Genomic DNA, 21,689 nt, shown 5'->3' with positions numbered 1-21,689 from the left:
AATGAGGAGGGCCGAGACGGGGCTCCAACCCCCCACCCGACCCTCTAAGTTAGATCCGCTAATATCCTGGGGAAGCAATTTGAGATTGGGTTACGGACTCACGATCCGGAACTTAATGCCGGAGACGATGGAGCGACCGTGACTCTGAACAAGCATGGAGGAAGGACGCAAACAAGGCCGGACCAGAAACTACAAGAAGGCAACCGTAACTTCTGTTTGACTCTTGAGAAGAATACTTCTCCCTTAACTCCAGGGGTTTCAACCAATTGTTACATTGTTTACTCAGTGAAAAGGCCTACACCAGTGCATTCGTCATATATGCAGACACATATCACAAATTGCAAGTTTATGAAAGGACTTGTCAACTTAGTATGCAGCTTGTGCATGTTTGAGCCTACGATTGCCCATGAACTCGACATCAACCTCACTCAGACAAAGTTTGACTTCTTTGTACTATTAACATCCACCATAAACAAGTGGCAGATGGCACAACCTTGATGATAAATCATAATTTGTCACCAGTCGATTTCATGTAGGAATTTAAAAAATAAAAGCGACCAGGACCGTTACCCACCGGGCGATTGTTGTTTTTGCTAAACTGGGCCACATTCCGTGAATAGCGTCCATGACCTTTCTGACACAAGTGTTTTTGTCAAGGCAGACTTTACGCAGTCGTTTCTGTGTCTATATTCTCCTCGGAAATTCGATCGATGGTCAACTCACTGGCTTGTTTTACCCTTTGCTTTACTTAAGTTAAGATGATTAGACAGACTGATTAAATAACCTTCCCTTTAAACTGTGCCCCAAAAGCTCTTTGGAGGATTTCTACGTTGTGGACAGATTAACGGGGAAGAGGTTCAAGCCGTCCCCCATTCTCAAGAAATGGTAATAATGAACAATTTTGCTCCTTCCCTCAACAGAGGAATCAGTCCAAAACTGGAAAGGGAAATGAATAAATGGACGCCTGACAGACCATACGAATGTCTACATAATTACCAACGAAGTCTGTTGTTCGTTTCGGCTGGTCGTAAAATGGATAGGTCGCGGGCACCAGGGCAGTATGCGCGGGACACCATTCCTGCAGTGCTTATCTGGGTGATGGAGTTCCCTGTTTCATGCGGGATGGTGGTTGCATGTTTTTCAACTGACTTAGCAAAAAAAGTTGATGAGGCTGCCTCGTGCAACTGACAAACAACAGACGCGTGCCTCATGCTGCTTAGTTATTATCACCAGTGGACGACGTCAGTAGACTTCACAGTTTTCACCGATTCCGACCCTCGCCCTCCATACGGCTGCGTAACCGTGACTTCTTGAGGTGACCCCGCTCTACGGAGGCTGTCATTGGTCGCCCGCTTTCCATAAAAATCTGGTACAGAAATTGCAAGTCCTAAAAGCGATTTCCAGTTAATTCTTGGCGGGAAGAAAATAATAGAGCATGTGTTCGAGCCACCCAGAAAGGCTTCATTGTAAATACCCGGTGTTGCAAAGTCTTGAACTCATTGTTTGATTTGGTCCCTCACTGTGTTGCCTGTATACACCATTGTGTTTTAGAATGGTTATTCAAATGAATTATTTGAAAAGGTGTCCCGGCTCAAATACCTCTGAACAACACATAAAGCCTACTACTTATTTTTACATCTATCTGGCATTTACACTCCAAGGAGTTTTTATTTTGTGGATTTTATTCGCTCTAAGGAAGAATCACACAGGTGGAGTAAACATAAATGTATAACCTTTTTCAACCCCGAGAGATCTCAGGAAGGCCTCCCGAGTGTTATGGGTGCAGACCACTAATTCAAGTGAGAATTTCTGACCAGCTCATTAGCATTAAAAGTGCCCCCCCCACAGTATCTTTTGAAAAAAGAGATTGTTTGGCCCCCAAAATGGTGAGATTGTGTAAATCGTCGCCAGGATCAACTCCCTGGGTCTTTGAGCTTTCATATGAGGGCAGAAGGGCTGAAAACTACGGTTGAAAAATGGTCCTAAGTGCCCGAGAAAGTTGAGGGTTGCCACTTGAAAAATGGCTGCAATCAGACTTCGGAAAAATCACTTTTTGGGGGGTGATTTTGTTTTGTGGGAATAATAAAAAAAAATGTAATTGGTTAACCCACAAAAAATTGAAAAGAAATTGAAAGATAAGTGACCAGACAAGAATTTCATTTGTGTTTCAGAAATCTCAGGGATGTTGGCGTGCATGCTATTGGGCCCTGAACGGTGCTGATTTTACACTGTTTTCAATGGGGCTTGAATTAGTGGACTGGACCCTTATGGGTCATCAGGACAACGGCTAAGCATCTTCCTTTTGCACGATACACTAGGCGTCAGTATGCCTATAGAGGGCGACATATCGGACTGAGCATAGCACACAGCTCTGTACTTAAAACGGACGTAGAACCGGAGGGGGCAGGGGGCCAGCGCCCCCCCCCCCGAAATAAAGTGTGGGGCGGGCCCCCTTTAACAAGTTCTGTAATTTGCATACCCCTAGGGAAAGTTTTAGAGTGGATAGTATTTATAGCAGTGTGTGATAATTTTACTTAGATCACATTGGAAAATGGAAATTTTACTTTCAATCAAGGTCTTGCGGTTCCTGTCCCTCCGGTGCCCAATAACAACGAGTCCTATTTCGCGCAGTACGCAAGCGAGCAGCATCGCAGGGTTTGGTGATGTCCGAAACTCACCGCTAGGTCTATTTTCTCCATGTCTCAATGTTACGAGCTCACAATCACATGCATTGGATTCCCTACAAAGAGATTTCATTTTCTGAACCCCCCCCCCCGAAGCATCTCCCTGCGTGCCTGCTTATATTAGAAGGCTAAGACATGGCAAATCCCCATTTTGCAAATTACTGCTTAATTTGGCCACAAGGCCCATATCACATAAATTAAAGGTATACAGCCGACGGCAAACCCAAGGAGATATTCCAGTGTCAGGAAAATCCCAAACTTTAACTGTGTTTTCTGAGTGCACAATATTTATTCAGAAGTTTTGCTGCGTTGTTTTCTGGTGTAAAAGTCACTGATGTTTCAACCTTATAAAATGCGCGCCACGCCTACGGTGATTTGGGCAGTATGAAATATCCGTAGAATAAATTTTTGCCGGGGACTATAGGGGATGTGGGTTGTGTATTATATCAAAAAATTGACCGGCCATATAGAAATTTGAAAAGCAGGCCTAGGGTCAAGGGCAGGGGGGGCACACTATGGGGCACTGTTCACGATACAAACGTACATTTTTATGTCGTTTTTATAACGTTACCTCAAAACAGCGTTGTATAGCTTTTTTTTCACTCCTCGTTTTTAGTGCTAATAAAAACAAATACAAATACAACATTCAGTACATTGACCATCTGTTCGGAGAATCAAAAATTAACTTATTTTCTTTAAGAATAGCTGCCATGGAATTCGAAGTTTCAATACTGACAAGTTAGGGAAATCCCTCATTCTCATGGTTGCATTTCGAAGCAAGATATAGGATGGAGAGAACTCCCTTCCCCATTTGTGTAACCGGCTTTGGAACGATTTCCAAAGTGGGGGAAGCAGTCGTTAGAACATTGAGCATTAGCCATTACCAGGTCGATCCATTGAGCGCTACCCAGTAATAGGACCTGCAAAAATGGGGGGGGGGCTGGGGATGTGTGTTAGGCCACTGCCCCTCCACAGCTTCCTCCGCCAATGCTTCGTGTTGTTCACTGTTTTACCGGAATCTCAGGAATTGTTTTCAGACATCTAGGAGAATGTACAAGACAACAACCGTTTAGAGTGTCTAGAGGGTTTGAAAATGTAGGCCGGCCCCATTAGGCCTATGGTTGCAGATCAGCCTGATCTGCCTAAGTCATCAGCGATGAATACCCCAACATAGAAAAAAATCTGAAAACCTACTCCCAAGATTCTAAGATGTTTGGGAAACGTGTCAAATGAAAATTTATTTCCTGATCTTTCGTTTACGTTTAAATTTTTGTTGACCGGTAATCGGTGACTTCCGGAGATGACTGTTTCTATCCTAAGCTGTTACACGCAAGAATCTCTCCTGAATGTCGTTGGTCCACAGCACACCGCCCTCTGTTGATGTTGAACCAAACGAAGCGCCGTGAGCGCTCGAGCGTTGGTAACCCAGCTAGAAGAGCATCTTTCCCATACACAATTTATGACCCTACCGGGTACCCGTACCCGTAATGCGCTTCGCGAACCTAGGCCGAGGAGTGCTGGTCATGCGGATGGACGAGATTCCCAGCCAAAAATTTACTTTAATTTAAAGTTTAATTGCGATAGGATCGAGTACACACCACCAAGCAGCATCGTGCAAAGGATGTTATGATTGTTTGTGAGTAACGACATAATTTTTGGAGAAGAATTCTTTTATTTTTAAGGGAACTTCTGGAGGGTAAAAAATGGCAAATCCCAAATTGTATAACCAGTCGTCGCAGTTATTTCCAGCAGCCCGGGCAATGAAGCAGACGAGCACGACCGTGGCTTCAGGTCTGGTTCCCGGTGTCAACACTTTGATCCCCCCCGTTCCCAAGCAGAGGGAGACCCAACAGCATGCAGCAAACACACCCACAACACCAGTTGCTGGGGGCATAGAGCGCATAACCCCTGGGGTCCGTGCTAAGCCAGTTGTTGCTCCTCACAGTTTAACAGAGGCGCAGGTTTTGCAGCAGAAGGTATTTGCTGCGCGCTTGTTGGGTGTACCGGTTGACATTGCTGGCAAGCTTGCTGTCAGTGGCAGTACTAGTGCTACCACCACCAGCATCCAGAGTGGGTTGGCTTCCAGCACAGCACCACCATCAGTAGGCGCAGTGGGTGGATCTGTGGAGCGTTCACATGATGTACGTACGTCGTCGTCATTTACACTGCCGCCATTTCCCTCCATGCTGCAACAGCAGCAGCAGATGCAAGGCCAAGGAAAGGTTGGTGCTGCATTTAGCAATGTTACCCCAGTGGGTACCGTGAGCACTTTCTCTGCAAACCAGCCGCAGCAGCAATTAACACCAGGGCAGTTACAGCAGCTTCCACAAGGCCAGCAGCAGTTTTGGCAAGGCCAACAACATCAGCTTTCACATGGTGGACAGCAGCAACATTCTCAGCAGCAAGGCATCCTACCGCCACAACAGCAGTATGCTACATCTGGCGTTGGTAATGGCAGACCACAGAATTTTCCAGGTGACAGCTCTGCAGGAAATGGGGTCCAGACTGTTGTGGGTAGCGTGAAAGGGGCTTTCGGAAAAGCCCAGCAGGGCATGCGCACCAGGTCGTCAATCAACACGGGGCCAGGAATTCTCGGGGCATATCCTGGTTCTCCTCCGAGTTTGGGTACGTTAGCAAGCAGTGCAACTCAGCCTGCTTCTCTGTTCGGTGTCCAACCCATGCCATCGGCTGTGGTGGTCACCAACAGTTCTTCGGCGCTCAGCGCAGCTATGAGCGTAGCCCCGTCCCCGTCTCCAGCTGCTGCTACAAGATTGAATAGCCAGCTGCTCCCCAATTACAGGGAGACACTGAAGGAGCTGAGCCCTCTTGAGATGGAAACACTACGCAAGGCCCTGCTGTCCGGCAAGACGGACTCGCTGGGACTGACATCAGCCCAAGCACTGGACATTCTGCAAGCCCTGAAGAGTATCAGCTCAGGCAGGTTGGAGCTGGTGGCTCCCGAGGGCAACAAGAAGACGTCCAGTGGAGACTGGATTGACCCGATCAGCACTAACTGGCCAGGAACCGCAGATGAAGAATGGAAAGGTCCACAACAAGGGACAACAGTCACACAATCCACAGACAAACACCGTGGGCTAGCAGCAATACTTGGGGTGTTACGGTCAGGTCAGGGGTCGTCGGGTGAAGACAGACTAGGACAGCCACACATGGAATCGTCGGTATTTCGGGGGCTCTCGATAGCCAACACAGTCCAAGGGTTCCAGGGGGGCAATGCGTTTGGCGCAGTCCCTGGAGGGGCTGCACCAGGGGGCAGTCCTCTCCCGATAGGACCAGCATTAGCTGGGCAAGTCATCTCCACTGCTGGTGGGAATTTCCACATGCTGCAAATGCAGAGGGAGGAGATTCTCCACGGTCAGGGATCATTCAAGAAGAAATCAAGGGATAACTTGGAGCCAGTTGCTAAGCATAGAAGAGACAGTGATAATAAACGGGTAAGGTGTTCACAGTAATAAAACGATTTTCTGATAGAGATATTTAAGTACTCGAAGAGCTTTTGTGTTAGTTTCAAATTTTGACTCGTTATACATGTTGATGATAATTTTCATTACTTTTTTCCAATGTAGATTGATTGGTTTTTGTAGTAAAGATACTGTCAAGTGATTTGATAGTAACAATGTTTCCAAGATATTGATTAATTCTGTTGTAGACTGTGCTGAGTGCTGACTGCTGCTGAATGAGCACATGCAAAACTCGCTTTGTTTGCAAATAACCATTTACATACGTGTACACGGTATTAATGCAAAGAAAAAGATTTTTTTCAATATCTAAATTCAGAATCAGAGTGGGGGCATATACCGCATTAATTGGCTTCTGTTTAACTTTTCAGAACTTTTATTCAGTAATTTACATGTACACCTTGTTCCAAAGATTATGCCTTCTTCCACTGCGTTACATGTACAAGTGTAATTGTACATGTACACGTACAATGTATGTTGTCAGTTAAGGCCTCAAATAAGCATGATTTGACCCATAAATGAAACATGAAATTCTACCTCTTAGTAAACTGCAGCTCTGGAGCTTATCAAGTTTGGCCCTGTCTGCTGTTAATTTTCAGTGCCCTTGGAAAGGTGTGTCTACATGTATACACATAATACATTGGATATTGGCTCTTATAATGCATTCATGTACTCGTAATTCACTTGTGCACAGAAAATTTACGGTGTACATGTACAGACGTAGATATGCAGTATTCAGACATTGGCTTTGCAAAAGTACAAAAAAGAGCATGCTTTCTTGAAATTTTCCATTGGGCCTTGCTCACTACCTTAAATGCATGGTCTTAGTTTGTACTTTGCCTGTGTTCAATTTGGAGACTACAATACTAGGGACCACAATCAGACCATTCAATGTTGATGCTTTGATGAATTACACAAGTGGTCAGCCCCCCCTCCCCTTGTTGGAGCCCTTAGGGTTATTTCATCAAAACAAACCGGTGGGAAGAATTGAACATGCAGAAGTGGACTTGGCATTGAACTCCTTACACATGTCATGATGTGTTTCATGTGTTTATAAACTAGAGGACACTTGCATGTTGTTTTGTTGGCTTTCTCATTTGTTTTCCTTTTTTTTTTGTTTCAAGTGTGTTTTGCATTGGACATTTTAGGACAAGATACAGGTACATGTACCTCGGTACTTATAGAAATTACAGGCCCATAACACAGATTTATTTTTAAAAATATAAATAAATAACCGTAGGGGCAACACAGTTTTATAAAAGAGAACCTTCCCTTGGAGATGCAGGGTGTAAAATTTGTCAATTTTGCACATAATTTACACCAGACCTACATGGTGTAATTTGGTGTAAATTTAAGAAACATTTGCTAAGGCACTTTCAGTTGGTAGGCCTACACATGTAACGTTCTCTTTTCTATTAAACTATTTGCTGTTGGTTGCAACAGAACTCCAGATTTTCCCACATGAAAACTAGACTAGAAAAAAAGCAAAACCTTAAGTTTAGCACTTGTGAGAGTTGGACACCAAGTGACATGCTACATGTACGCCTTACATGTAGTTTGATGTTTAACACATTTCAGCCCGCGTCAATGAAAGGATAACGGTAGCTACTGTTCAAATGACACTGGCAAGTAATGTGATATTCCCGAAATGAAGTTTGAACTTTCTCATTCTACACTCAATTTACTCTAGTACTGGTAATCCTTTCACATGTGTACATGTATGTGCATGCAGGTGTTGAGTCAACTTCATGTTTGGTAGGTGGGTTTGGGTATTTTAGTTCTAGTACACCTGTAGGTTTTCCTCAAACTGCCTCATCACTGTTTATCCCCTGTAAGTTTGTGATCCCACAGAAGATTCAGTGGCAGCACAGTGACACATGAAAAACTATTAAATAAACGCCAAAAACTAAATCTTAGTTCCTGTGTGTACCACATGATGTGTATTGCTCATGTGGACATGTGCCTCTGTATACATGTGTATGTACATGTATATGTGTAAAGAGTGTAGTGGTACTTTCTATTCAGAAATTAACGAGATTTTTCTGTATGGTAAAAAAAAGCTTTAAATGCTGTTTTATAAAGTCATCATTAGTGTAATTGATTAATTTACTGTATTCTTTTACTTCACTGTGACAACAGAGGAGTCACAGTCAAGAAAGGCATGACAGCAAGCATGCTGGGGACCGGCGAAGGGGGACTGACCCCAAACATGACGTGCCCGGTGACCGGGACAGAGGCAGATGTGACAACAGAGACAGGGACAGCAGCAGAGGTGAGCTGCACACCTTACGGGAGAAGGAACGAGGGCATTCTCCGAGCTACCGGCACCACAATGACAACAGGAAGAGGGGTCACTTCTCTCCACTCAGGAGAACGAGGAGCCAAAGCCGCGAGAAGCACGAGCGTGGACAGAGAAGCCGGTCAAGGGAGCGAAGAGACAGGATACACCCATCCAGCGATAGGAAGAGTCCACCGTCCCAGACTCGGCAGGGAGACAGCCCTGAGAGGAAGAGGAGACGATCTGATATGGCCAGCGATAAGGATGGGTCTGTGGGAAAGAGCTCATCAGGCTCTCAACCAAACCAAGGAAATAAGACCCCCACTGGGGACCGACGCAAAAAGGATGCCCAGTTGAACAAGAAGCCCACACTCAACAAACAAGATGAGAAGCCTCCGGCAACATCAGAGAAACCAAAACAGCAGGAAGAACCGAAACCCCGCGAGGCCCCAACTCGGCCAGGCCCCTCCCAGCCCATACCCTTGCTTGACATCATCATCCCCAGAAAAAGTGCCGTGGCCATGGCAAGAAGACAGGCCCAACAGGCTGCCTTTGCCACAGTGTCTGCCAATGCTGGTGTGGTGGCAAAGACCAGTGGCAGCAGTGCTGAAGGCCCTGACCCTAAGCCTCCGACGCCAAGCAGCACCGACAAGACCAAAAAGAGGAAGGAGGAGACAAAGTTGACAACAGAAGAAGCCAGCAAGGTTGCAGCAACCATGAAGGATACACCCCTCCTGGAGCAAATTGGCGAAAGCAGCATTCAGCATCAGGTAAGGCCTCCTCAAAGCCGTTTGTGAATACAGAGCAGATTCCAGCAGTATTGTACTTTGATATTAAAGGTGTAATTGATGTACTTGTTACATCATACAGTCAGTGATGTTCATGACTGTAATGATTGAGAGTGCTTTCCTCCTGATCTCACTACCAGCTTCCTTTTATTGTCTGTCGCTGCAGTGCTATGTCTCTTCTCAGCACCAGTACTTCATCATTTTTTCTGCTGATTGTTTAGTGATATAATTTTAGGTCATAATATAAACACTTTTCTTGAATATTCCTGTACATGCACAAGTTATGAAAATCAAAATAATTTTAGGCTTCTGTAAGAATAGCATGAAGATTGGCATTGTGCATAGACACTGTGCATCTCTGGTTACCGTACATTGTATGTGTACACTTCTTATCCAGCAATAACTGCAATTTGCATCGTAAGTAAATGGTTTATTGTTAGCTTTCGATGGTTCTACAGTAAAATCTAGAGGCACCCTCAGTTTATGATGATCCGTCAAGTTTTCAGTTGCTAAGCAGCGCTGTGGTCTCCATGAATCTATAAACTTGGACACATAAGAAGGTCTGTGATGGTCACTTAAACAGCCAATTTGCTCAACACTACCTGTGTCTTGATGTTCTTGTGTCATTTTGAGTCACGGTTAGTCTCCCAGATTGAACACTCTAATGTCCATCCCTCCCATAACCAGGGGTCATCGAGGTGCTACATGTACATGTACATACATGATCAACACTGAAAGAGGGAGCTTCTGAATTCACATTGTTCTTGTTTCAACTACGAATAATGGCATCAGATTGCAAGTGTGTGGCCCATCCAACCCTTCATATCATCTTTCCCAGATTTCCACAAGGCTCTGTACCAGTATCAGCTGCTTTCGTCTGTTCCCTGGAGAATGGATGCAGACCGAGCTATGTAAAAAACAACTTAAACCTGACAAGGCCATCACAAGACCATCGCAAGACCATTGAAGTCTATTTTCCAGACTCAATTATTCACATGCCTGTGATTTTCTGTATGCGGGGTTCGTTAATAGAATTTTCGGGTCCAGGAACCAGACTACCAATGTCCAAGAAAATCGCGGGACCATTCTGGAGTACCACAATATTGTTTGCGTACGTGATTGGTTAAGTACGCGCACAGACGGCGAGTGGGTCATATGCGTTAACCCTAACCCTCCTCAATCCTTCACCTGTTGGAGGACTGAGGGGTTAATGGTCCCATGTGCAGCCTTCTCTTTGTCAGAACCGTATTGAATATCGGGTCATTGGAGTCGATATTTTTGTACCTTATTTTAACGGCCGTGCGTGGTAAACTAACGTAAAGGATTTTTTATTGAGTATTGTTAATCGAGTACGAGTACTTTGATGCTGGAGTACACTTTTTGGATGTCGAGTTCCGAGTATTTTGTAGCCTGAGTACAAGAACTGTAGTTCGAGTATGAGTACTCTGAAAACAGTACTCGAGTAGTACTCGAGTACCAGTACCGAGTACGAGTACTACAACACTGCTGCTTTCCCTTGCAGATAATGCTGTCTGGTAAGTTGTTCATCAGATCTGGTGCTCCCTGTTGGAGATGTGCTACACGTACATGTACATGTATGGCTTCCTGTAGCACTTCTCTAGCTCTTCCCCTTTGCAGCCTGCTGTGGCATACATAAAGGCAAATCAAGCATGGAAATGCTGAATCATTGCTTTGAGACCCTGAAAATATCATGTGCATGTTAATCATGTACAGTGTATCTGAAGGCTGCAAGAATTTGCAGCAAGAAGAGGGAGCAATAACCTTCAAGTGTCAATCTGGATTACGTAAAATCTGGAATGGTTGGGATTTCAGTGCATCGCTGACCACCGGACATGCACGGTGGAATTTTGAGTCATTTGGTCTCCTTTGAAATTCACTCTTCATGTCCTTAGGTTGGTTGCAGCTGCAGAGGATCAGAGAGTACACTGAATGACCGTGTAACATTTTTCCTATCCAGTTTGTGACTACAGTGATGTGTGGTGACCTTGGTATTACAAGGTAGAACACTGTACGTGTACAGTGTATGTACCATACCTTATGTAACATGCTCCTTCGGTTTGCTGTATTGCTTGCCCATCTGTGCTACATGTACCATCAAGTTGGTGCAAATGCTGTTGGGCGAGTGGGGCAATGCACCAAGGTTCTGTGCAATACTGTATCTCAAGTGCCGGTACCCTCATATCCCACCATGCTAATTCCCTTGGCCTGAAAGGAAACAAGGATTGTGCTCCAGCAGCTGTGGCCAGTCTCAGCTTTGAGATGAAAATGAGGAAGGGAAAGTCCCTTAAGGTGAACGAGAAAAACCTCATGCTTATAGCAAAACTAAATGCAAAGATGAATTTTGTTGTAGAGGCAAGTATTCCTGCTGTGAGGTTACATTCATATGAGCACCTTGTAAATTAGACACATTTTGCAATGGTGATTGTTTTTTGACGTCCATTCTGCTTTACTTTCTGTGTTGATGTGAACTGGCCTTGAACCCCAGAGGGAGAAATGTGCACGACTGAGAAGAAACAGCGATGACCAACACTTCACATTGATTCTTAAGCACTGAAAACAGTCATCACTGCTTAACATGTAGATGGCCTTCCATTGGTCCTTGTCTTGTCTTGTACTTCCTCACTCATTTTTACTCTGCCATGGACCAAGATCAAGAACAATTCAGATGATGGGTTCTTTAACCCTAGCCGCCAAGCATATTGTTTGGCTTACAGTACTCAGTACGACAAAATAGTAAGTAATAGCCTGAGCCTGTAGGACCTAGTACTACAGATCACTACTTCTGGCTAGGTTACTTCCATTGTTACTCGTACAGAGAACAATAAAGCCATGCATTCATAGTGCCACAGCACTGCATGGTACATTGTCTTTTCTATTTTATTTTATGGCTTCAGGGAACAATGCGGTCATGTCCTCTTACTAGCGGCAGCACTGACTACTGCATTTTACTACAAGTAGTAATTTGTAGTATTATGTAGGGTTAGGGTTAACATGAGGAGGCTAAACGTACATGTACATGTCAAGACAGTGTTAGAGGACGCTCTCAGTGTCATGTTTGTCAAGCAATTGTGCCTTTCCTCTAGCCCCCTCTAAACCTGAAATGCAAGATGTTGCAGATTGCTTCTCATCTTTCTGTATCGACTGTGAGCTTATTTCCAATAAACATACATGCACATGGGCCAACCTGTACCTATCTACACCCTTGTAGAGCAAACAATTGGTAGTAAACAATGAAACGTTTGCTGTTGAAAAGTTGATTTGCTACCCCAGGCAGCACACGGACTGTCTCAATCAGTTAACATTGACAAAGAAGTCAGTGCCCATTTAGCCACTTGTTGTTGGAACATCCAGTAAAAGTATTGGCTCAATCCAAGATTGGAAGGACACCATACGTACAATACAGAGCTGCTTTCATATCCATCTCTGTGCCCACAACACATGAACTATTCATCACCGTCATGGCAGACTGCTGAAACTCAGCTTGCAGGTCAAAGTCAGGATAGTGCTTCAAGTCCTTGGAAGAGCCAGCATCCACACATGTACATATCAGTGCTTAGCACTGGGTACTTACTGTGGATGCCCAGTAATTGCCCTTGGAAACAGGTGTCCTTCTCTGGGCTGAATGGAAAATGCAGTGGGGAGTGCCGGTGAAAGAAAAGGTGACAACCTGATTGTCTTTATCAAGGATAGGGGAGATCTGGGATAGCTTAAAATAATCATCCCTGGACAGTTTCACTTGGTGAAGTCTTCAGTACACAGCTGATCTTGCCACCTCCGATAAACACAGGAATGTTGACGTGTGTTTGAGAGGAGGCTGAGACAAAAGCACTGAATTTCTGTCCCATCACACATTGAGCGTGCCTGCTTAGTATGCACAACAACGTTCTATACCAGCACTGGACTGATTTATCATGTGCAAACCCACAAAATTAGGACTGGGTGTCACGGTCATCATGGATGGAATACTGATGGATCAATGACAGTGACATCTACATTGTACTTTTGTCCTAAACTGTCAATCATGGGCAAAGCAATCACACATACATTTATGCTTGTTATTGTCACATCACATTGATTTTTAAGATAACTTTCTTCCTATTTACGAGTTGTAAAGTCATAACGTGCTTGTTTCTGTATTTTTCTAAATTAATTCTGTTTCCCAAAATTAAGCATATTTAGTAATTTCTGTTGTTACCTTTTTAATTCTGTAACTGTTGGTAATTTTTGATAATGTGATCAATCCATGATTTTAAGCTTGAGGTTCTAATAACATATTTATAGAACTAAAATACAAGCAATGCTTGATCTTGTATTGCTGTGTAAAACAATTTCTCCCAATAATGTTGAAACGACACGTACGTGCTACCATTTAAACCTGGGTGTCAAATTGTGAAACATATCTTGAGATCTTAATATCTTTTTTTTTTCTCTCACTGAAGTTTCCAGTGATGTGGTGTTTTTGTTGCTTTTCACCCTCCAGCTGTCCCTCCTGAGGGAAGTCAACCTAGAAGACCACGTCCAGAACAAGCAAGTGGTAGACTGGTACTGCTACATTTGTGGCAAGTACTGTTCCGGCTGGTCGGTAGGTGGCTTCTACCTGTGTCCTCCCCATCCCCTTAACATTTACACGTACTGTTTACCAGTTCAATTTTTATCAAAGGTGTTGCACGATTCTGCTTTGGAACCGAGCTACCGTTAGTTCTAATTCTTCAAAATCAAACAACTGGTGGTGCACAGTCTTCGTAGAAATCTAGCCACCTCTGCTTTGTATGAGATTTGGTGAACTTTTTTTTCAGCTCTAGTAAAATGGTGACGGACACCACAGTGTTGGAGTTTAGGGTGTTCACGAAAGTTGCTTATGAAAGCATCAATGGGCTCATGTTAATGAGAAGAAAGCACTGGGAACATGTACACGAAACGCTCACATACACATGAGGCACTTACGCCTCTCACCGGTTCGTCTTTATTTTTTGTCTCCTACTCATAGAATACATTGTCTTATTGCATGCCATTGATATTTTGCAGATAGAGGCAATGATGTAGGATTTAGCAAGTGACTCGAGTTTGTTTTGTTGCTGCCGTTTTAAATTGTGCGCTGTACCACTTTCTTTGAAATCTCTCCTTCCTCCTCCCCACTCTCCTTGAAGGTCTACCTGTCCCACATAGAGGGACGCCGCCACATAGCTACCTTCCAGCGTCTCCACGATGACAGCCATGTTGCCCTCAGGAAAGCGCTCATCAGCAAGCTGGCCGATCTGCCAGACAAAGAGCAGGGTGATTTCAAGAAATGGCTGGCGGTTCCCTTGCCCAGCTTTGCCATCCCCCCACCTGTGCAGTAAGTAGAAACTTGACACAGTTACCAGGGTATGGTTAGGGGATAAGTGGGTAAACATTTTTCATATTTTCACTCAGCTGTGATATATTCAGCCTGCACCTGTTGTATCTCAGAGGGCATTGCAAGCGCTTTACATGAAGACATCCTGTTGATTATAGACGTGTTCTTTTCCATTCAATAATTTATTAACACCTTTCTGAATGATTTCTGATTACATGCATTATTTTAACGAACTCTGCCCTGTAGACCGCTTGTCACATCTGCATACTTGAACCATTTGGATCAGGCTTTCTTCTGTGGCAAGTGTTTCCGTACCTATGCCTGCAGCTATGAGGAACACATGGCATCAAAGGACCACAAGGTATGTCAAGTCACTGTTAGGCCACATGTCAACAACTTTTTTTTTTAGTTCTTCCACAAAGGCCTTTTTGTCAAAGCCGGATTTGGTGCTGAAATAGTGGATAAAAGATTCACGTTCATAAGGTCTTTTTGGATGACAATACTGTGTTGAAAGATGATATCATTTGATAATGAGAATGTTGTAATAATGTAGCACTAAAAATTCATTTTTTTTGGTTCACGTGTTTATTTTAGAAATTCCTGAAAATTCGACCTAAGTGTACCCTGTGTGAGCTGACCTTTGTGAACTTGAAGTCCCTCCGCAGTCATATGAAAAAGCTGTCCCACATTCGGGTAAGTGTACTCCACTGAAGACATCAATGATGAGGGAACATTGAATGCCATATTGGATTCAAGTCAATCAAGCCAGTCAAACAGCAGCTGTAGTCACATATTGATCGGGAATGTTCTTAATAGTCAAATCAAAAATCTAGTTGAAAGTCAATCACTTGTAATTGCAAGCCAATCACCAGTCCAGTTGCAAGCTGATCATCAGTTCTAGTTGGAAATCAGTCACAAGTGTAGTTGCAAGCCAGTCACAAGTGTAGTTGCAAGCCAGTCACAGTCCACTCACAAGTCAGTCCCAAGTCTAGTCCCAGGGCGATCACAAGTCCAGTCACAAGTCAATCACTGGTCTAGTCACAAGTCAACTCAGTCACATTCAAGAGACAGTCAACATTCTAGTCACAAGCTAGTCTCAAATCCAGTCGCGAGTCTGTCATAACTCATGTCACAAGTCATGGGATCCTTTGACATGCATGGTGGTGACAGACATACCTGTGCCATGTACTCGTCTGCTTTTCTTAATGTTCTTTTGAGCTTCGGTCAAGTGAGATACAAACTATGGTGGACCCTACAGTATCACATAGGATACCAAGTCTCTCATTCAAATTGAATTGCTTGCAACTTGAGATTGGATGACCTGTGTTAGACTTGCAAATACTGAGACAACTTGGGGTAGGATCAGGCCCAAGTCCAACTCATATTTACATCCTTCTGTGTCACAATTACACGTAGGACTGGTAACGGATGCTAACAATAGAAAAATGCAAACTTCAGTGGAAGCATAATGTGAACTAGCAGAATTTCAATGAAGACCACAACAAACCTTGTATATTTGTGTCTTTGATGAGCAGAAAGCTCAAGAAAAGGGTGTGGATCCTGGCATAGTGTATGGAGATGATGGCCTCAGTGAGCAGGACGTCGAAGTGGATGGTAACGAAGAGAACGCCGAGAATGACGAGACGGAGAAGCACTTAAACGAAAAGGACGAAACTGTCGGTATGCACAGTCTCAACATATCTGCTCTTTTTGAAGTACAATCTTGTGTCCAGCTTGTCTTTATCATCATATAGTTTGCCTGCAGGCTCCTGGTAATCCCATCAAATTGAAGAGCTATGCATGTCTGTTCCCAGGCCCATGGAAACTGACCAGTGAAAAATGGACCCTTGAGCTTCCAGTTATGGGATCTGGTCTGATTTAATTTCTTACCTTTGTTATCCTTTTCAGGGCCAGAGTTCATCGTCCCCATCACAGGTTTCTTTTGTAAGCTCTGCTCTAAGTTTTACAAAAAGGAGTGTTTAGCCAAGGCGGTACACTGCAGAACACCCCACCACAAGGAGAAAGTCAAGGTATTGAAGGAGAGAAAGAGAAAAAGCTGCCATCTAGGGTCTGCTCGTTGCAAATTTTTCACAATTTCTCTGTGGCCTCTGAGCCGGACTATACCAGAACACTCAGTTGGCTGCTAACAACTGACACGTCGGTCACTTCTCTGAGGCAGGTTCATGCGTGGCTCACACTTCCGTGTTTTCAATTGAATGCATTCAAAATCTCTACCACCTTTTGAAAATCTTTGGCTGTCTTGATCATGGGAAAGACATTGGCCAAAAGACCAAACGTGGCAGAATTCTTCTCATTGGCAGTGATTATTTTACAACTTTCATTGTTTATATGTGGAGCAATTCAATACAAGCATGCAACATTCTGCCTCAGATTCGCTGATTGCTATGGATCATTGCAGTCTAACAGTTCTTAATACAAAAAATTAAATCTGAGTGTGTTTTTATCCCGCAGCAACACTACACAAAGCACAGTGAGTCAGTTGTGGCTGAGGCCAATTCAGGGATAGCAGTCAGTGAGAAGAAGTCCTTCCCAGTAGCAAAGAGCAACCAGGAGCAAGGTGTCGGAGACGTGAAGGACGCCACACCTAGGAAGGATGTCCCAGCTACAAAAGAAGTTCCAGTAAAGAAAAATGCGCCTACATTAAAAAAGACAGTTCTGAAAAAGGATGCAAAACCCAAAAAAGATAACCAGCCGACGAAAGATGTCCCATCCAAGAAAGATGCCCCAGCCAAGAAAGACGCCCCAGCCAAGAAAAATGCCCCACCCAAGAAAGATGTCCCACCCAAGAATGCCACACCTGTGAATGTTCCAGCGAAGAAAGATACCCCAACCCAAAATGCTTCACCAGCAAAGGATACTGTGAAGAAGAAAGGTTTAGCAAAGAGAGATGCTACTCCTGTTAAGGGAACCGTGCCAAAACAGAGTGCCGCACCTAGTAATGATGCCACGCCTAAGAAAGCTGCCAAGTCTAGTAAGAATGATTTAGACATGTCTCGTGGCCCCAGGCAGAATGAGAGAACAGCTGCCAAAGCACCAGAACCCAGTGACAAATTGTTGAAGGAAAGTTCATTAACGGAGACTTCTCAGAAAATGCAGCCATCCAAACTTGTCCTGTCCATTCCCAAGATATCTACATCAACCATTGCTGCTTTGAACGGGGCCAATTCAAATGAAGTGGATTCAGAGGCCTCCACATCTAAAGCCATGCCCAAGTCAGCCACATCTAAGCTGAGCACACCCAAGCCAGCCACACCCAAGCCAGCCACACCCAAGCCAATCCCATCCAAGCCATCTGCAGGAGAAAACAAAAATCAAGCCAGAAAACCCCGCACAACCAAATCCAAGAACTCTGGCTCAGACTCCATTAAGTCTGGCAGTACTACAAGTGAAAAGAATCTTGTCAACAATAAAGAAACCTTCCAGTCGCCAACACCCAAAGAGGAAAAGAGAGAGTCTGTCTCCCTTGAGGACAAATACAAGGAACCTGAAAGCGAGGCTGGAACCACTCCAAACGTCAACGAAGATGAGGATGATGAACAGTGGCTTGGAGAGATACCAGACTTTGATAATATGATATTCATTGATGAAGTTGGGGAATCAGATGAGGAAGAGCTGATGGACATGGAGGTTGATGTTTCAGATTATGAGGAAACTTAAGTGTTCATGAATCACATTCCATAGGGTGAGAACCGGGGTTGTAGTCGTGACCCCTTAAGACCATCACAAGGCCCACACAAGACCTCCAGTCTGAATTCAAGTCACAAGCTATTCAAATTGACTGCAACAAAAGCATTCCCTTTGTCACTGTTGGTCCTGTTACTTATGACAGGTCTTGTGCGTGGTCCTGTGATGGTCTCGACTACAACACTGGTGAGAACTGCATTTGCATTTTCGAGAGTGCATATACATCTGAATGGAGAAATCCACAGCAAATGCCTTTAAAACTTCACAATTACATGTACATATAACTTGGGGTTTTCTGTTATCATTTATGTAACTGTAACCTCACAGGCACATAGGTGCACCGAAACAGAATTGAAGATCAAATCTAATGGGGAACAGAATAAAATCATGAACCGAGTTCGGCCTTGGCTTGAATCAACTGGCAATGGTCAGGAATATTTTACAGGACCCAGTGGCTTCCTTCAAGCCACAGGTGTTACATGTAGCATAGACATTGCAAGTAAGGCCGCCCTTTCTTTGCCCCCTCCCCCAAAAAGGAAAGAATGAGAAAAGAAATGAAGAAAAAGTTATGAAAGGGAATGGAAATCACCAGTTTGCTTAAATCAGTTCTTGAATTGATACCCCTTGCAGTATCAATGGTTTATCGGTTCCTTACTGATAAGTGAAATTTCCCCTGGGAAAAAAGCATGCCACCCCCAGTTTTAATAGCACTGTATTGTTGAGTATATAAGGTTCAGAGGGAACAAGTGGTGGTTTTTTGTCCACGTTGGGGTTCCAGGTTTTTACGTCCAAGGCACATTGTAGATTTTTTTTCCAATCAGAAAGTATACATATTGAAACTGGTTGTTATCAAGAGGCATAGATCGGGGGAACCCTTTTTAGCTCTGATTGAGAACATAATTTTCTGATCTCCCATTTGATCCCAAGAATGGAGAAGGTTCAGTACATTTACATACACGTCCAGCCCAATCTTAGGCCGTGGTACACTGCGTGTATGGTTTCGGCAATTGAGGAGAGACGATGGCATCTCAAAGCACTGTAAAAATTGTACCTTGTGAAAAGAAGAATACAGTAAACTTAAGTCAAGTTGTACATGTATGTTCATAATCAGTGCCACAGGCTTTACCTAAAAACTTGCTGTGAATTGTGTTACATTTTGACAGTTCGAGAGAAAAAAGGGCATTGACGATTGTAAAACATTCAGTCTAAGACAGTGCCAAGCACTGGTATGTGTAATTATTTTGCTGCCTTCGGGTTTTAGAAAGTGCACTTTTTCCTTTAGAGAACAACTTGTAACATCTCTTCAATCAACAATTTTATTTAGAAACGCTGTTCAGTTGTTGAACAGATATTGTATCTTTGCTAGTTACAATGAAAGTTTGATTATTTGTCATTTTTAATTCTGAAATTACACCATAATTGCTGAAATTACACCACATTGGAGTTGCCAGCTTAAAGACAAAAATTATGTCATAATAATTTTAATAGATTTTGTTTTTATTTCAAGAGCAGCTTCATGCCCACTTTCACCGTGACACACATGTTGATCAGTATGACACTTCATTATTGTCATGTGATTTCTCCACTGTGAATCATGGGTTTAAATGTTCACCTGTCAACACTACAATGTATTTAAAGCAGTGGTGGGGTCAAACAAGTCTGCAGTGATTGTGTGTAGGGAGCCTTGTGAACCCTACAAATCTTTTAATTAGTTTGCTCAATTTTTGTAGACAATATCAACTGTACAGAATGTTGATGAGGCGGCCAAACTTTGGTCAGCCTTGCAAGCTTTTCCCATGAAATAGTGTGCCACTACCATCTCCGAATAAAGCTATGTATTGCAACAACCATCTAGAATAAATCAGGCAATGACGAGTTATGATCGAGGCCACTCATGATATTGACATTGTCGGGTCAGCCATCTTTGCAAAAAAATTATTTGTAAAGAGAGGTTCGTGCTCAACTTCAAAACCACAGCTGGGTGCAGATCACTAGCAGTTGCCTGCAGCATATGATTTGTGTTTAAGCATATTAGAGTTCCTTACTACTTGAAGATTGATGTTAACCCTGATTTTGTAAGGCAGACACTGTGCTCTGTACAGGACAAACAGATGGTGTGTTTTTACTTTTGCATGAGAACACTGTGCTTTAGCAGGTTTATGCACATTTGGCACAGGTGATGTTAATCCTAAATGGCCCGTGGACCTTTACACTGATGAAGCCACTCATTGTTTACATGTATGCTTTCCTATGGTGCTCAGTGGACTGTGGGCCACCTTGCTTCTTAAAAAAGTGCACATGCAAACAAAGTGCAACTTCTTCAGTTCAGAGGCCTATTCTGTTAAATATATGGACTGTCCATGTGCATCTTGCACCAGGTTGCCCCCCCCCCCATGAAGGGGTGTCTCTACTTTGAGCAAATATTGCAAAACCAATTTGTGCACAAAAAACTAGCCAATTACAAGAAAAATATGCTTAGTCAATAAGCCGTTTCTGCTAAGCAGATATTTTGAGTAGATAGGTCTTTATTGAAAATGGGATGAGTGGAGCATTATAGATTCACCAGTTTTGTTTTTACATTGTGTTTAGCAAGAGGATTGCAGCACAGCATTAGAATTGGATTTTTCCTGCAACCTTTTAATTAAATGTACCCTCATCAAATGATTTGGAATACTTGTATATACATGTACATACTAACAATACCAACCAAAAATGATTGCCGTCTTTACCACTTCTTGCTGGTGAGCCCGAAGTTTCAGGCACCGTGTGTTTATACGCGTGGCCAGGGTCTCCAACATCAGAAAAAGGGAACTGGGCCTTGGAACAAAAGACTGTACTTGGAACAAAAGACCAGGCTGCTGGGCATTACCGACATTTTTTCAGTCTCAATAGTGGAGATAATCCAGCCTTGTTTTGAAACAGTATACCACGGTTTGGGGCATTTAGTGCAAGCGGATTACCACCAGGCACAAAAGCGCTCCACGACTGCAGCGATGAGCCACGAGCCACACAGCAGTACTGCATGCTAATCTGGCCCCTATTGAAAAGAGGTCAGCAGCGCACTGTGCCAGGTTCAAAAGAAAGTTAGATAACACAGCACAATCTGGGCTCTTTTTACAAGGCTGCAGGCCTGGCTGAAATACTCGGGCATCAATGGATTTAGTCTGTCAGACTAGAGTGGCCACCAGACAGTAATTCGTGTGGGTGTAACACGTCCATTAATTCAAATGATTAATTTTTGAAGAATTTTGAAAACTGAAATCCCGATTATGTGCACTGCATTTTTCAAACTATCCTGCAGCAAGTGGTCAACATTGACTATACAGTCAGTTACGTTCATTTCAGGTTCAAAGTATTGTTTTAATAAAACAAATTGGCACTGTCATTCATTATAAAGTAGCA

The 21,689-nt window shown here is 43.5% G+C and overlaps 1 protein-coding gene across 1 annotated transcript; it reads left to right on the top strand.

The window, feature by feature from the left end:
• The first annotated feature begins 4,167 nt into the window (after window positions 1–4,167).
• Window positions 4,168–21,686, top strand: LOC110984803 (uncharacterized). The gene is made up of 9 exons (XM_022245334.2): window positions 4,168–6,136; window positions 8,300–9,208; window positions 13,728–13,829; window positions 14,395–14,582; window positions 14,829–14,943; window positions 15,177–15,275; window positions 16,118–16,262; window positions 16,491–16,612; window positions 17,055–21,686. The coding sequence occupies exons 1-9, from the start codon at window positions 4,388–4,390 to the stop codon at window positions 18,258–18,260; spliced, it is 4,635 nt and encodes a 1,544-aa protein (XP_022101026.2). The 5' UTR covers window positions 4,168–4,387; the 3' UTR covers window positions 18,261–21,686.
• Window positions 21,687–21,689: the final 3 nt, after the last annotated feature.

Source organism: Acanthaster planci, linkage group LG11 (assembly GCF_054643075.1).
Source record: "Acanthaster planci isolate LZ-2023a linkage group LG11, COTS_SCS, whole genome shotgun sequence".
Lineage (NCBI taxonomy): Eukaryota > Metazoa > Echinodermata > Asteroidea > Valvatida > Acanthasteridae > Acanthaster > Acanthaster planci.
The sequence above is the reverse complement of the archived record's forward strand: the minus strand, read 5'-3'. Positions and strand labels throughout refer to the sequence as shown.